Raw genomic sequence first — 14,771 nt, 5'->3', positions numbered from 1 at the left:
TTTTTCCAGCTATTTGGAGCTTTTCTGTTGGCATTACAGAACTTCTTGGTGCTTGTGAACATTAATGTGACTGTCACCTCATTATTTTTTCTTTTACAGAATGTTTGATGTGGGAGGTCAGAGATCTGAGCGGAAAAAGTGGATTCATTGCTTCGAAGGAGTGACCGCGATCATCTTCTGTGTAGCACTGAGTGACTATGATCTGGTTCTAGCTGAAGATGAAGAGATGGTAGGTAGAACCCCTTTTAAGGATTGAGCATGAACTGTGAAGAGCCGGAGATGTTTTTCTCAGAAAAGTTTTTGGGAAATTATTGCTAATGCCTGAATTATTTGGAAGTTTAAGTTCTTTCTTCTAACCTCTCTGTTTGCATAATAAAAGAGAAGTATCAAAGTATTAAAGAAGCAGAAATGGATTCAATCTCACCCCAGCCCTGTGTGTTTAACTATGCATTCCTACATCTGATGTCTGCAACCTGAAAGAAAATAAAATTAGTTTCATAGTAGTCCAAGGCTCATTTTTCTTCACTTGTTACTTCTGCTAGTTTAGTAAACTTTGATACATGTTACATTTTGTTAATGCCATGTAATTTCTAGATGTGTTTTAATGTGCTGGTAATCTGCGGGAAATATTCTTAAACTCAGTCATTTAAAAATAACTTTAGAACAAGGTGGGAAACAAAAAGATAGAAATATCAGTTTCATATTTTTAAAATCAGGTATGTACAGTTTTAGTGCAGCGGGTGCAATGTGGTAGATACCTCACGTTCATTTTTCTCATTTTAGCACTGTAAATATCAGTGCCCTTATTGAACCCAGATACTGGAAGGATAGGGAACAGGAATTGGAAGTCTCCTCCCCTAATATTTAGAGTGTTGGACTAACTGAGCTTCAACTTTAATTTAATCTTTAAAACCTTTATTTATCTTTTAATGGGAACTTAGGTGAACTCTATAACAGTGACATTTCTTTTCAAATGTTCACACTTGGCATCCCTAGATTTTAATGTCCTGCAGAAGGATGTTCCCTGGCACAGTGCCTGACACACACGGGCCATTCAGCAAGTAATGGGTCTAATGCTGAAAGGGATGAGTGATGGATGATTAGACATTTATCTCATTTAAGTGTGCTTGTTCTGACATGGCAGAGATGTATTTTTGTGGTATATTACCTATTGTTCAACTGACTAATAAGCTCTGTTTTATTACAACACTTGTTATTTTTTAAAATATTCCACAAAATCCTTGCTGTTAGTGACAAATTTGCTTTATTCTTTTCTACTACAGAATCGAATGCATGAAAGCATGAAGTTGTTTGACAGCATTTGTAACAACAAATGGTTTACAGATACATCTATTATACTTTTTCTAAACAAGAAGGATCTCTTCGAAGAAAAAATCAAAAAGAGCCCTCTCACTATATGCTATCCAGAATATGCAGGTATTTTACTTTCTGAAAATAACTTACCAAAACATATTTCTAAGTGCAGCTTCCCCTAAGACAAGATTTTAGTTGCTGATTTGACTGTCTTAGCTTAGTAATTCTTATGTCTTTAAGGAGCATTATTTATCAAACTTTGTTCTGGCACAAATAGTTCCTTAATATGTGAATGAGATTACTAAAAATAACATATTCATTTTATGAAAAAGATGTTAGATAATTGTCAGATATTGTATGATGCACATTAAATAAGACATGTCTCTCCTTATTGTCTAATCTCAAAGACAAATCTACTAATAAACAAACAACGTACAATAGCAGTAAAACATTCTACAAAAAATGAACATGCTCGTTATCTTAATGGGAAAAATGGAGAAGAAATCAGTGAGGCAGTTAACCCCTCCAGAGAGCCAGGAAGGTTTCCCAGGAAATCTAAACTTTGGTATTGAGACTGTTAATGGTACTTTTTACTACTGTGGAAAATGCCCTGGAATGAGAAAAGTAGACTGAAGGTAAAGTCCTGGCTATTCCATAATTCAAGGCAGTTCCTTTACCTATGCCTCAGTACCCCATCAGGAACATTAGTAGTTGGGCTAAAGTACTGGTTTTAGTTTCTTTTAGTTCCTTGGAGCACCTTCTGGGCTGTCACTGAAAGTGGGGTAAGGTATGGGAGACAGAGCTGCTAAACTCCCTCTGCCCCCCCCCCCAAAAAAAACTCCTCTTTCTTTAAAGCAGAGTAACTCAGCTTTCATCTGTTTTACATATTGTGCCTGTGAATAAGGTTTTATTTTAGAGAAGAGAACTCTGTGGCTTAGAAAAAAGAATTCGACTACCATGGTTTATATGATGTCTAAATATAAATATTCTGAAGAGTTTAGTTGATTTGGTTACTTACCCTCACTCCATTCTTCCTGTTTAAAAAAAAAAAATCTCAAGAACTTGTCTCATTATAAACAACATTTTAGTCAGTCTTGTATTGAGTCAATTGCATGATGAACTTTTCACAGGCCATGTTGAGACAATCCTGTGATGTCAGCACTAGGATATCCCCACATACAGGTGAGAACAGTGGGGCTTAATGAAGCCACCACAGAGTACAGATCCAGACCCAAGTCCATTGCATGCTTGCACCCACACCGTTAACAATTAGGCTACATTGAATTAAATTTATTTTGGAGCCAAAAAAGGAGAGTTATTTGATAAGTATTATCATGCTACTCATCATTACAGCCCTTTTTGGGTACTGTGAAGTTGTACTTCAGTTCAAAATAATTTCACACAGTTGCTCACTTAAAAACTTTTGATTTTTAGTGAAAGTCATAGGATCCTAAATCACCTTATTCAGAAATATTTTTCATGCTTATTAGGAATAAAATCATTTATTTTTCTAATTCCGAGATTGAAGTTATCCAGAATCAGGGTGGTTCAGTTTTTCCCTTACTTGAATCTGTCTTTCAGTTTATCACTTTCTTTGATAAAATAGCCATTTTTTACTACTTTACATTACCAAAATCCCCAAATGCATCCTTAAATAGTGTATACCTACAGGTATTTGAGAGCAACCAGGAACTATTTGCGCTTTTCTTGCCAGGTACATAGCGTGTTCAAGAACTTTTGCTTATGTTGTCAAGATAATAAGGATTCCTGATCTCAGAATCTTTGCAAAAAATGAGTATTACATAATTCTTTCACATGCCCAGTGTTAAGATTATAATTTAAAATCTCCACTGCATGCCTTAAGTATTGATACAGTTGCTTTTTGCTTCCACCTCTACTCTCGGGTCCTGTGGCTATTGCTTCCTAGAGAAGAACCCTGTGTAGCACTCCGACTACTCATTTGGTTTATCCTTCCTGCCTCTGTCTGCTTCTATCTCCTCCTCCTCCTCTTCTTTTTCCTGACTGTGGCCATTTCACCAGATTCCATCTGCAGTCCTGAAATCATTTAGCACTCTCTCCTTTTATAGTCATATGTTAACTATGCTAAATTCTCTCATCAACTCTAATTTCTTCCGGGAGCCTTGTATTACTAACTGCTTGTTGAACATGTACATGTGTTTTTAGCACCTGAAACTCAGACTATACTCATGTTGGGTTTTTTTTCCCCCCCTGAAATCTCTCTCTCTCTTTTGATTATATCATCGACCTCCCAATTTCCATTCTGGAGCCAGCTTATCATTTATACTTACCTTTATTCGGGACAATTCCATCACGTTAGAAAATGTCTGTCGCATTTCCTCTCCCCGCATCCTCCCCTTTGCCATTCTTTTCTTAAGACCTAAAATCAGATTGAGGAATGTGCTCATTAGTCCATTCATATATCTTGTTGCTCTTGGGGTGCAGTAATCAAGCTAGCTACTCAGAATATATATAGCAAATTGAGCTATGCCCTCAGTGTAAGCTGTTTCCCTAAAACATAATTTAGGAGTTGCATTAGTTTCTGTGGGCCAACAAGACAGTGTTTATTGTTTTAGAATTTCAGAGCACCAACCTTATTATAAAACAAAGTAAAATTTGATTTCTAAAAGTACATGGTAGTCTGATAGTGACATAAAGGAATTTGAGACCATGTAAAAGAGTATAACAAAAACTGAAGTGGAGTGTTTCTAAAATGTATAGGAGGGGAAAAAAGTTTTTAAGCGGTGGAGAACCCATCTGGATTTGGTTAATTAGGAAAAGTTATGTGGAGTGCCAATTTTGAGCAAATGTAAAGGCGGTCCAAGGAGTTAGCCAGTGAGTGCAGCAGAGAGGAAGTGTTGCAGTAGCACAGGTGGCAGTTTATATATTGGGTCTTCATGGCTGGGTAGTTAGACGACCTTGAAAGCCTGGCAGTTTTTTCAGATGACCATTTTATTACAGTACTACATATATCATTGCATTATTTACATTAATATATATTATTATTTGTTACGTATGTACACACACACACACACTCAGCACGTGTGAAGCTCATTGAATTTTAAAAAGTGAGCATACTGGTATCTACCACTCAGGTCAAGAAATAGAATATTTCCAGGACCCCAGAAGCCCCATCATGCCTCCTCCAGTCTTAACTAATCAAACCACCCACCCTGCACCACACACCCAGCCTTCCACTCCCCCCCCACACACACAAACCCCAACACACACAGAGTAATCATTAGTTTGATTTTTGTCCTCATCAATTCATTTGGATTATTTTTCAGATGTCAGTTGGATCAAACAGTATGCTCTCTGTTTGTGTCTGGCTTCTTTTGTTCAACAATGTGTTTATGAGATTCATACTTATTACCGTGTGTAGCAGTAGTACTTACCATATGGCAGCTCATTGTATAAAAATACTGGAGTTTATTAGCCAGATACAGTTAATGAACTTTTAGGTTGTTTCTTAAAGTAGAAGTTAGAGCTGCTGTTAACATTCTTTATATATCTTCTGGCGAAATATGTATATAGTTCTGTCAAGTGTACACCTAGAAACTGATTTGCTGAGTCAGAGTACACCTATGATTATCTTTAGATACTGACAAACAATTTCTGGAGTGTTTGTACTCAGAGGAAGACTTTAGTTAGTAACTTGAAATCAGGAGTGTGTCATTCACTTTTTAATACCCTCATAGCCCTAAACCACATTGTAGACACTTACTCAGTTTTTGAATTAAGAAAAATGAGTGAGATATATTAATGTGTATATAGAAAAGGAAATAAAAAATACTGATCAGCATTCTACCAACATTTATTGATTCCCCAGTGGGCTAGAACTGAAATAGCATGCCACCATCAGGCAAATGAGCAATTCATTGTTAACAGTGTAGAGGATAGGGGATAAGAGAAAAAAGGAGATCTGGCATTTGGAGACTGAGGCAGGAACAGAGGTTATGGTGAAGGTGGAATGCCATGCAAGGAAGATTTGTTTTCTTTTTTCTTTTAGGGATAACTTATAGCCATTAAGAGGTAAACATGGGGTGTTTTCTTCATTTAGAAGAATAGTTTCTCCCATTCTAGAAGGGAAAATGCAGTTATGGAATCCACATATTTTATGTGTATGAAACTGATTTCAGTATTTTAAGGTCCATTTTGCTTTGCAGTATACTTATTTAAACTTTTTGCATTATGTTTTCTTTCCCATCTCAGGATCAAACACATATGAAGAGGCAGCTGCATATATTCAGTGTCAGTTTGAAGACCTCAATAAAAGAAAGGACACAAAGGAAATATACACCCACTTTACATGTGCCACAGATACCAAGAATGTGCAGTTTGTTTTTGATGCTGTAACAGATGTCATCATAAAAAATAATCTAAAAGATTGTGGTCTTTTCTAAGTTTTGTAGTTAATGATGAAATGCATTTTCAAACCAAAAGAGTGCTTGTATATGGATCTGTCTAGGCTAGAGTCTTGCAGCAACACAGAATGTAATATATGGCAAATGCATCTGGGACTTGACCCAAGTTGTTCTGTTTTGTTTTTTTAACTGAAAGTAATAGAAAGACCTTTCCTTAATGTGAAAGATGGTCCTGCAGTGTGAAACTGAACGACAAAGCTTGGCTCTAGTATATTGATGATTTTGGAATAAGTGTAAATATGCAAATGTATGTATACATGTATTTATAACTTTAGTTTTCAACATTACATTACGTTTACATTTTAAGAATGGCAACTTATGACTCTAGCATGATGGCATTGGAAATAACAAATATTAAGTACCTTGTACTGAGTGACAGACTATTACTGTGTTTGCCGGTTTAAAATGGCTTTATTTATGTTCATGTCCTGTAAATTTTTAAGTATAGTAAGTAATATTGGGAAATCTGGCAGCCTTTATTTTGATTATATGCGCACTTGTATTCATAAAAATGTTATTTGTACAAACATTGCACAGACTATTTTGATAACATGATTTGTTCCTTAAATTTAATGTGTTTTACTGAAATGTTCTTAAAAAGGATGAATATAACTGCCTTTGGATCAATTATTTAAACATTTTAATTATTGTTTCATTTTAAGGAAATAAAATAATTTGATTTTACATTAGATTCTACATTAGATTTGGTTTGAAAAACTAAAATTTCAGATTTTTAAGGATATACTATCTTGGACTTACTATAAGTGCTAATTTTTATTCAGTTTGTTTTCACTTTGAATTTTAATATTTGGATGGTATTGATGCATTGCCTTAAAGGTGGTGCCAGATTAATTTTTATACACTTTAGATAACTACATTTTTATTTATAACTAAGTTTAGGTGGTTGTTGAGAGCATTTTTGTGGGTAAAAACATGTCAGCATAATGAATTTTGAGACATTCATTAGCGTATTTCCTTTGAGAAATCCCTTGTACTTAGCATGCATGATAGTTCCTTGTTTGGAAAATAACAAGAAAGATCTTTCAATACTCTGTTGCTGATATAATTCAATCTTTAAATTGATATATGTAACTTGTTTTGAATTTAATTATCACACTATGTTAAAGTTATTATTTTCCCTTAGATATTCAAATTGCCTCCACCTGCTTCAGTTTATATTTCTTTTTAAGTTATGCTATTATTTCTGAGAACCAAATGGACAATTATACTTAGAAAATGAGTAATAGAATTTAATAAGGTCAGTGATTGTATGCTCGGAAAAGTGTTACATATCAGCAGATATTGAACTTTGATAGAATCATTTTTCTTTTGATTATTCACGATATGTCTCTGTGACTTTCCGCAAAATGAACAGCATTCCCACCCCACCTCCCCTTTTTTGTTTAACTCATCTTGAAACAATTAGTCTTTCAGTAAGGTTTGCTGGTGAGTAGTTTCTTAGTTATGTGTGGTCATTTTGTTGAAGTATGTGTATGTGTGTGTGTGTATAGGTAACCATAAACTACATTTGTATGTTTCATTTGGGGGATTTTTTTTTCTTTGTAATGTAAAGAAATTAAAAGCTATCAAAATCCCTTAAATGTGTTAGTTTAGATTCTTTATGTGCCTTTCATGAAAGATATGTTTTCATTAATTTCACTGATGGAAGACCTGTAATATACACATTGTGAAGCTGTGTATGAAACTTAAATGTAATATGAATAAATTTGAATCATGAGAAATATGGTTTTAAAAGCCACAAAGAAGCACATATTGGTGACCATCATTGATGAATTTCTGAACTTTATTCTGTGTAATTGTGTTACTAATAAATCCTAATAAATTTAAATTTTTAAAATTTTACAAACCTGTTGGTTAGATACATTTTGCATTAGAATTTAAGTATCAGTCTATTATATCTTCATTTCTTCTTTCTCTATGCCCTTTTTGCAGTTTCATCTACCATAAGCTTGAGTTTTCCCTGTCCCAAGTTTTCTCTTGAGATATGATAATGCCCATTTGCAGATGCCTCTTTGATACCCGCTTCTGACAACTCATAGCCTGTTCCACCTCAGTATGACCAAAACCAAATTCATCATCATTCTCACCTTAAACCAGTTCTCACCCCTAACCTTGCCGTTTTGGCTACTAAGTACCATCATCATTTACTCCTTCAATGGATAATATTTTAACCATTTGGATCTCTTCTTAACCCTCATCTCCATCTCTGTTTACTGGTAGTTCTACTTTCCCAGTGCTTCATATCTGTTTTTTTGTTTTGTTTTCTTTTCCATTTCTACTGCCACCAACTGAATTCAGGTCTTTGCTGAACTTCCACTTGAAATGACTTGTTAATTAAATTCCTCACTTCCTATTTCTCCCTCTTCTAATCCAGGTTAGTTATCCTAACATAGAACTGTGGCTTTGTTGCCTTCTGTGATTTACCTGCATTGATTTTAACTTGTCAGTGATAACTTAGGCTCCCATAAAGCCTCTTTATCATCTGGGCCCACTTCACTGCTCTCCTTCTCTTCTGCTACCCCACCCTACACACAAATAGTGACCTGGGCATAGCCTGGGCTTTCCTGCAAGCAATATAGTGCATACTGCGTGTGCATGGAACATGGGAAGTGTTCGTTTGTGTCTGCTAATGTTTTTATCCTGTATTGATTAGCACTTTTGTTTGTGATACCTTTTAAAGATTCCACTGGCATCTATCTATTCTTCATTCTGCCCTTTTGGGAACTTGATGGTTCTGGTAGGGCTGCCAATCACATTTCTCCCTCCCCTGGCTATTGGCTCAGACCTGCCCAGTCCTCATTCCCCATGGACAGTTAAGTGACCCAATCTGAGTCAATCATAGTCCCAGTTCCCATTCCTCAAATCCCTCCCTGTGGTTCCTTAAATTCCCTTCATTTCATACCCTTCTGAAAAAAACTGCTTTTATGCTTTATCTAATTCAATTGGGTTTATTCTTTTACTGCAAAAGTACTGACTAAAATGAATATGTTCTTATTGAATGCCGGCAGTAACTGCGAGATAGATCGAAAAAGGTTCAGAGAGGTTAACTTGAGCAAGACCAGATCAAGCTTTCAAGCTTAGGACTTCTGATCCCATGTCTATCATAGGACTCCAAAGAATGCTACCTTCTTTCCCAAAAATGTGTTAAGTAGTCATATCACCTCTACCCTTCTGAGTTTCTCTGAACCAAAATTTGCTTTTTTAAATTTAAAAAAAAATATATATATATATATATATATATATTATGCCTTGAATCAAAGCTATTTGTTATCTTAACACCTTAACACCTTTTAGATTTGAAACTACTTAAGGGCACAGTTATGTGCATTTTTACATCATTTATTGTCTGCTTAACCACTCATGATGCCTTGTATAAATGAATTTAGCCAATACTGTAATCACTACCGTTGATTAAAATGATCAGAGACGCGAAGGAAGACGCAGCAGACGAGATGCAGGTGAAGAGCGGGGGGCTACTGCTCTCTCACGCAAATAGCACCGACCCAGCCGCTGTTACAGCTTTTATTACATTTAGCAAGCTAGTGCATGCAAGATAAGCATTAATGCATAAATTCTGCTATGCTATTCTCAAGAACAGAAGGCCGTTACCTCCCTTCTGAAGCACTTGGTTATCTATATTGTGTCTCCTGGGAACATCCCAAGAAAGTGTTCTCACGACTTCAAGCGTTGTCAAGGATTGTTTGCAATCCTTGACATTTCTTGGCTAACTCGTTTGCGAGCTGACCAAGTGAACATGTCCTTGGGTGCTGTCCACAGAAGTCCATTAACCATTTCCTTCACACTACTATAGGTGTTAGCACTGTCATTATTTAGTATGTTATTTTAGAGAGAAATAGAAAGTGATGGTGAAAATCCTAGGCTCTGGCACCCAGTCTGGGTTCAAATCCCAGCTCTTCCTCTTATTAACTTCCTTTTATTAACTTGGACAAGTTGTTTAATCTTGCTCTGCCTGCTTTTTATGATCTGAAAAAAATAGGGATTAAATAATCAGACCATTAATCTTAATGGTTGTTGTCAGCATTAAATAAATTCACAGTACATGTTAAGCACTTAGAAGGGGGTGTGGCATGTGATAAGCCCTCAAATTTTGCTGTTATGTGATTATAAAGAATAATTTTAGAGTGTCTTTAAAATCATAATCAGCACCCAACATAGTTGATACAAGCTTTCGATGGAATGCCTCAAAAACAAAACAGCTATCATAATTTATAGTTAAAAATTCTGAGTGTCACATTGATATTGATACTGGAAAATGTAAATGAGAAAATCCACTTTAATCAACTTCAGGACACTTCTCTGATAATGTAACCAAAAATATCAAAGATTTGTTATTTTAAAGTTAGTTTGGGAATTTTTTTTCTTTTAGTTGCTTTTCAAAGCCCTACCTTAATAGCTGAAATGCATTTATATCAAATGTTTTATATTTCCGAACTCCACTGGCCTGTTTCCCAGGCATGTTTTTACTTAACGAATAACTGGTTGCTTTGGTATTTATTGTGATTTCTAATATTTACTTGGATTTCTTAGTTACTTTAAAAGTTATGAAACATTTCATCAAGTCTAAAGGCACCCAAATATGCCCAGTTAGGAATCAGCTGTAGTTGTCTGGGCCAGAGCCGATGAGGCCAGAACTGGAGCAGCCCCACTGTAAGCACCATGTATGAGGTCAGATATTTCCAGCTTCCTTGATTTTACTGCCCATCTTTGTGGATCTCCATTCGTGAAATGAATGGAAACATCGTTTTGCAAAAAGATAGTTCTTCAAATTAAGACTGCATTGTAATTGATTAAAAATGAGATAATAGTGTTGAGGAAAACATGCATAAAAGATCAATCTGGCAGGGACTATTTTAGCAGATGAGAGTGCCACTTAAGGTGATGTTTCTTCCTGAATGCTGTAGTGCATTGCCTAAAAGAAAGCATTGTGAGCTGAGATTATCATGTCAAAAATGCATTAATGCACCTAACCTGCTGCTAAACAGCATAGCTTAGCTTAACATACCTTAAACGAGCTCAAAGCACTTAACATTAGCCTACAGTTGGACAAAATCATCTAATTCAAAGCCTATTTTGTAATAAAGTGTTGAATACTGTACTGAAAGTAAAAAACAATAGTTGTATGGGTACTCAAAGTTTGGCTTCTATGGAATGCATGTCATTTCCAGACCATCTCATAAAGTTGAAAAATCTTAAGTTGAAAAACTGTGAGTTCGAGACTGTCTATACTTAACAGTAAAACCCTCGAGCACCTAAGGGCCAAATAAATTCCTTTTCCAACTGCTGTGTCTATAAAGGGATTCTTCAAATTAACTTTATCCTTGCACAAACATGCTATATATTTATCTCTATCTTACCAGGATTTTCTGTTTTTGCTGAATTAGATTTACAGTTTTGAAGTTAATTTTTATTAAATTGACAAGTGTTTGTACAATTTCAGTGTAAAGCTAGTCTTCAAAATAAACCACTGTAAAGATTGGATATTATCTGCGATTTTCTGTTATGCCTTCTTAACATTTTAATTATTTTCTGTGGAAACTTCACAGAATTTCAGCTTTAATCCTCTCCTCACTGGTGAAAATCCAGAGAGTGAAGTCAAAGCTACTTCCTCCAAATTATGTTTTTTCATGGGCCAAATTTTTTTGTACTGTCCTCCTTATCTGTTTCACCCAGTTTTAATAAAAGAAACTTCTGAAGAAAAAAAAAAAAAAAACTACTTCCAAACAATTCTGTCTTTAAATAGTACTGAACTGTCAATTTTGTAGCTTGTTGAATCTGGACTGTCCCAGCAGCAAATTCATGATTTGCATAGCACTCACTTTGCAGTGCTCTGCTATAGTGTAAACTGTGTTTCTCTTATTTACAAATATAAGTATCTTTCCATGTAAGTGACCAGTTCTCCTAGAGACCTACTTCACAAGGCAATTTACCTCTAATAAATAGAACTTGTTTTGCAGACTTGGGTGTAGATTTTACTCATTCTTAAATTCCCTGTTATAGTAGATTGCAAATTAATTTTAACTGTGGATCTTTTTCTTCAAAAGATTGCTTATCTAAAGTCTAATAAAGAATTTTTCTGGCTGAGGCTGGAGTGGAAAGCTTGGAGCCAGCATAAAGAGCCCTTTCTTCTGTCTGACGTGGGCTTCTGATCTCATGTATGTAAGGCATCTACGTGCAAATTTGAAACAACATAGTTCTAAATCAAGTCCCCTGAAAAATTTACTCATACAGTAGAATTCATTCAAAACCATTAACTCATACATAGTTTTGAATATACTGTGTCCCTTCTAATATCATAAATATGTAGAGAAAGTGCATATATAATATATTTATTGAGTGCCTGCAGTGCACCAGGTACCCTTTTGGGTGCTTTACTGATGATCTTGTAGTCATCAGAACAGTTCTGCAAAGTTGGGAAAATTTCTATTTTCCAGATAAGAGGACAAATTTGAGAGGTTAGTATTTTGTGCAATATTGGCTACATAATAAGTGGCAGAGCTGGGAATAAATTCCAGGTCTATATGTCATTTGTCAGCCATATCTTCACACTCCAGTGGCATAAAGAAGTTTGTTCTAAGGATGCCATGTGATGCAGTGCAACATGTCCAGTGGTGGTACTTGAGCAGATGTTAATACATATGCATAAGGTACATTAGCATGTCAATGGCTATGAAAAGTCCTGCAGTAAAGAAATCTATATGTATTAATTAACCCTCTGTTTCTCAGACACTGGAGCTACACTAACACAGCAGCCACTGCCCGTATATGGCTATAGAGCACCTGAAATATAGCTAGTCCAAATTGAGATGTGCTATATATTGTAAAAATACACATGGGAGTTCAAAGACTTAAACAAATAATTACTCATGTGTCTTGGGTTATATTTCTGTTTGGGAAGTGGAACACTTTTTTTTTATTCCACAGCAACTATTTGCATACCATGGAAAAGTACAAGTTTTAGAGAGAGAGGTATTATGGATAGAAAGCAAAAATTTGAATGTGGAAGATGTGAATCTTGTTGCCTTGAATAAATCACTACTTAAGTGACTCCCTTGGAAAATGGCAGTCCTCAGTGAAGGGTTGGATTGTTCCAGCTCTCCAATGCTATGCGTGGTTTGGTTTGATGTAATATGGTCTTTCCTTTGAGGTGAAAAATTCATCTCATTTTCACTTCAGCTTATAAATGTCAGCTGTAATAGAAGAGAGAAGTGTACATTTTAAAATCTATACTCTAAAACAGTTTTAAAATTAGCAGTCTCTTTATTTTTAGTTCCAATAGTCAGAGGAGGAGCAGACCCATCACGGCACTCACTGGAAAATTACTAAACCCTGGTTTCAAAACCCAGCTCTTCAGTGTTCTTTTGCCAAATCACAAGATTCGTTTTTCTAATGTTGTTATTGTGTTGTGGTTTGTTTCTTAATATGTTTCAATTCCCCCAGCCAAATTCCATTCTCCCTTTACACCTCCCACAGGACTGGGCTGAACACAGTCATGCGTTAAAAAAGCTTCTGAACTTTTCTTTGGAAAGAGTAGCTTCCTGGAGCTGTGGAGGAGGACAGGAATTTGATATGCTGCAGGACTTCAATAAGGATAGAGTATCAAATATTCCAAGGCCTTAGAAGCATATGTTGTTTTTGATAAAGACTGAAAATGGTTTGCTCTTTAAGCATTGATAAAATCATATCTGCTAATCTGTATAATTGAAGCTTACTGGATTCTCAAACTTCTGTCATGATTTGAGTTTATTAGTTTAATGGAATCAGTCTGAGAAAGGTTATTAAACATATGTGCATATTTTAGCTATTCTTGCCCATAGTGAGTGTGTGTGTATGTGTATCTCTTGCTCCCTGAGAACTATGATGATATTCTTCTTGGCACAATGTGCATCAAATAAATTTAACTATATTGGAATATGTGAATAATTTCATTTGTAATTAGTTGAAATTGTCAAGACATAGTTTAGAAGAATGTCCTATTACTTTTTTATTAAGTTTGAAAGCACCTAAATGATTAAACCTGATTTAAGTTGCTCTAAAAATTATGAAGAAAAAGACTAGGTTTTATATCAACTTGTCATTTGACTAAACAATTATGTATCTAATAGACATTAAGATTTAAGTAAATATATATCCATATTATTTTATATCAAATTTATTCCATATTATTTTATATCAAAGAACCTGTTTGAAAAAAATAATTTGTTCTTTATCAAATCATCATACTCATACTTACACAAGTCCTATCATTCAGGCAATTCCACTTATTTTTACCCCTCCTATCACTAAATTAGTGGAATTATTTACCTTTATCTAAATGCATCATTGTTCACATAGGAAGCAGAGCTTTCCATGGAAAAGAAGCAGTATCAATCCTGCTACCTAATGTCTCTGAGTCCCACTTTATCTTTTAGGCCTGTGATTTTTCTTGGCTTAAGTGTCTGAATAATCAAAGTCAGTGGTTATTCCATTTACTAAGTAGCAGAAGACTTCAAACACTTGGCTGGCAGTCTGAGCCCAGCTGTTTTTCAATACGGTATGTCTTAAATTTAGCAAAAGAGTTCATTTAAGAAGCCATGTAAATGCTCCATCTTTTCTAATTAAATGTTATCCCGCTTTTCCATGCACCTTTAGCAAAAATGCCCTTTCTGTTTAGTTACTGTCAAGGACAGTTGGAAAGCATGACCTGTTAAGGAAAATACAGGTGCCAGCTCTACTTATAGATACTGTGGTTAAGTGCTAATGAAAAAGCAACTTAAAATATATATGTTCCTTTCAATAACTTTTATTTCCCGAAGTCAATTCTAATAATTTTAACTCAAGTTTAAAAAAACTAAGGACAACATTTTGTGTGAATACCATTTTTTTTTTATTTGCCACAGAGGTTTGGATAGAACACAAAGTCTTACACTGACATCATTTGTGTCCTAAACCCCTTTTCCACTAATATTTAGGATTGGGGTGTAAGTGTGTGGACCT

At 35.1% G+C, this 14,771-nt stretch overlaps 1 protein-coding gene across 1 annotated transcript in view; it reads left to right on the top strand.

The window, feature by feature from the left end:
• GNAI1 (guanine nucleotide binding protein (G protein), alpha inhibiting activity polypeptide 1) overlaps nucleotides 1-7,619 on the top strand; it is a 33,386-nt gene extending 25,767 nt beyond the window's left edge. The window contains exons 5-7 of the mRNA XM_008570007.1: nucleotides 100-229; nucleotides 1,284-1,437; nucleotides 5,545-7,619. Coding sequence (XP_008568229.1) covers nucleotides 100-229; nucleotides 1,284-1,437; nucleotides 5,545-5,735 — 475 coding nt within the window. The 3' untranslated portion in view covers nucleotides 5,736-7,619. The remainder of the gene's footprint in view (nucleotides 1-99; nucleotides 230-1,283; nucleotides 1,438-5,544) is intronic.
• Nucleotides 7,620-14,771: the final 7,152 nt, after the last annotated feature.

The sequence above is a fragment of the Galeopterus variegatus genome, unplaced genomic scaffold (genome assembly GCF_000696425.1).
Source record: "Galeopterus variegatus unplaced genomic scaffold, G_variegatus-3.0.2 Scaffold30, whole genome shotgun sequence".
Taxonomy (NCBI): domain Eukaryota; kingdom Metazoa; phylum Chordata; class Mammalia; order Dermoptera; family Cynocephalidae; genus Galeopterus; species Galeopterus variegatus.
Note: the sequence above shows the minus strand (reverse complement) of the source record. Positions and strands in the feature narration are given on the sequence as shown.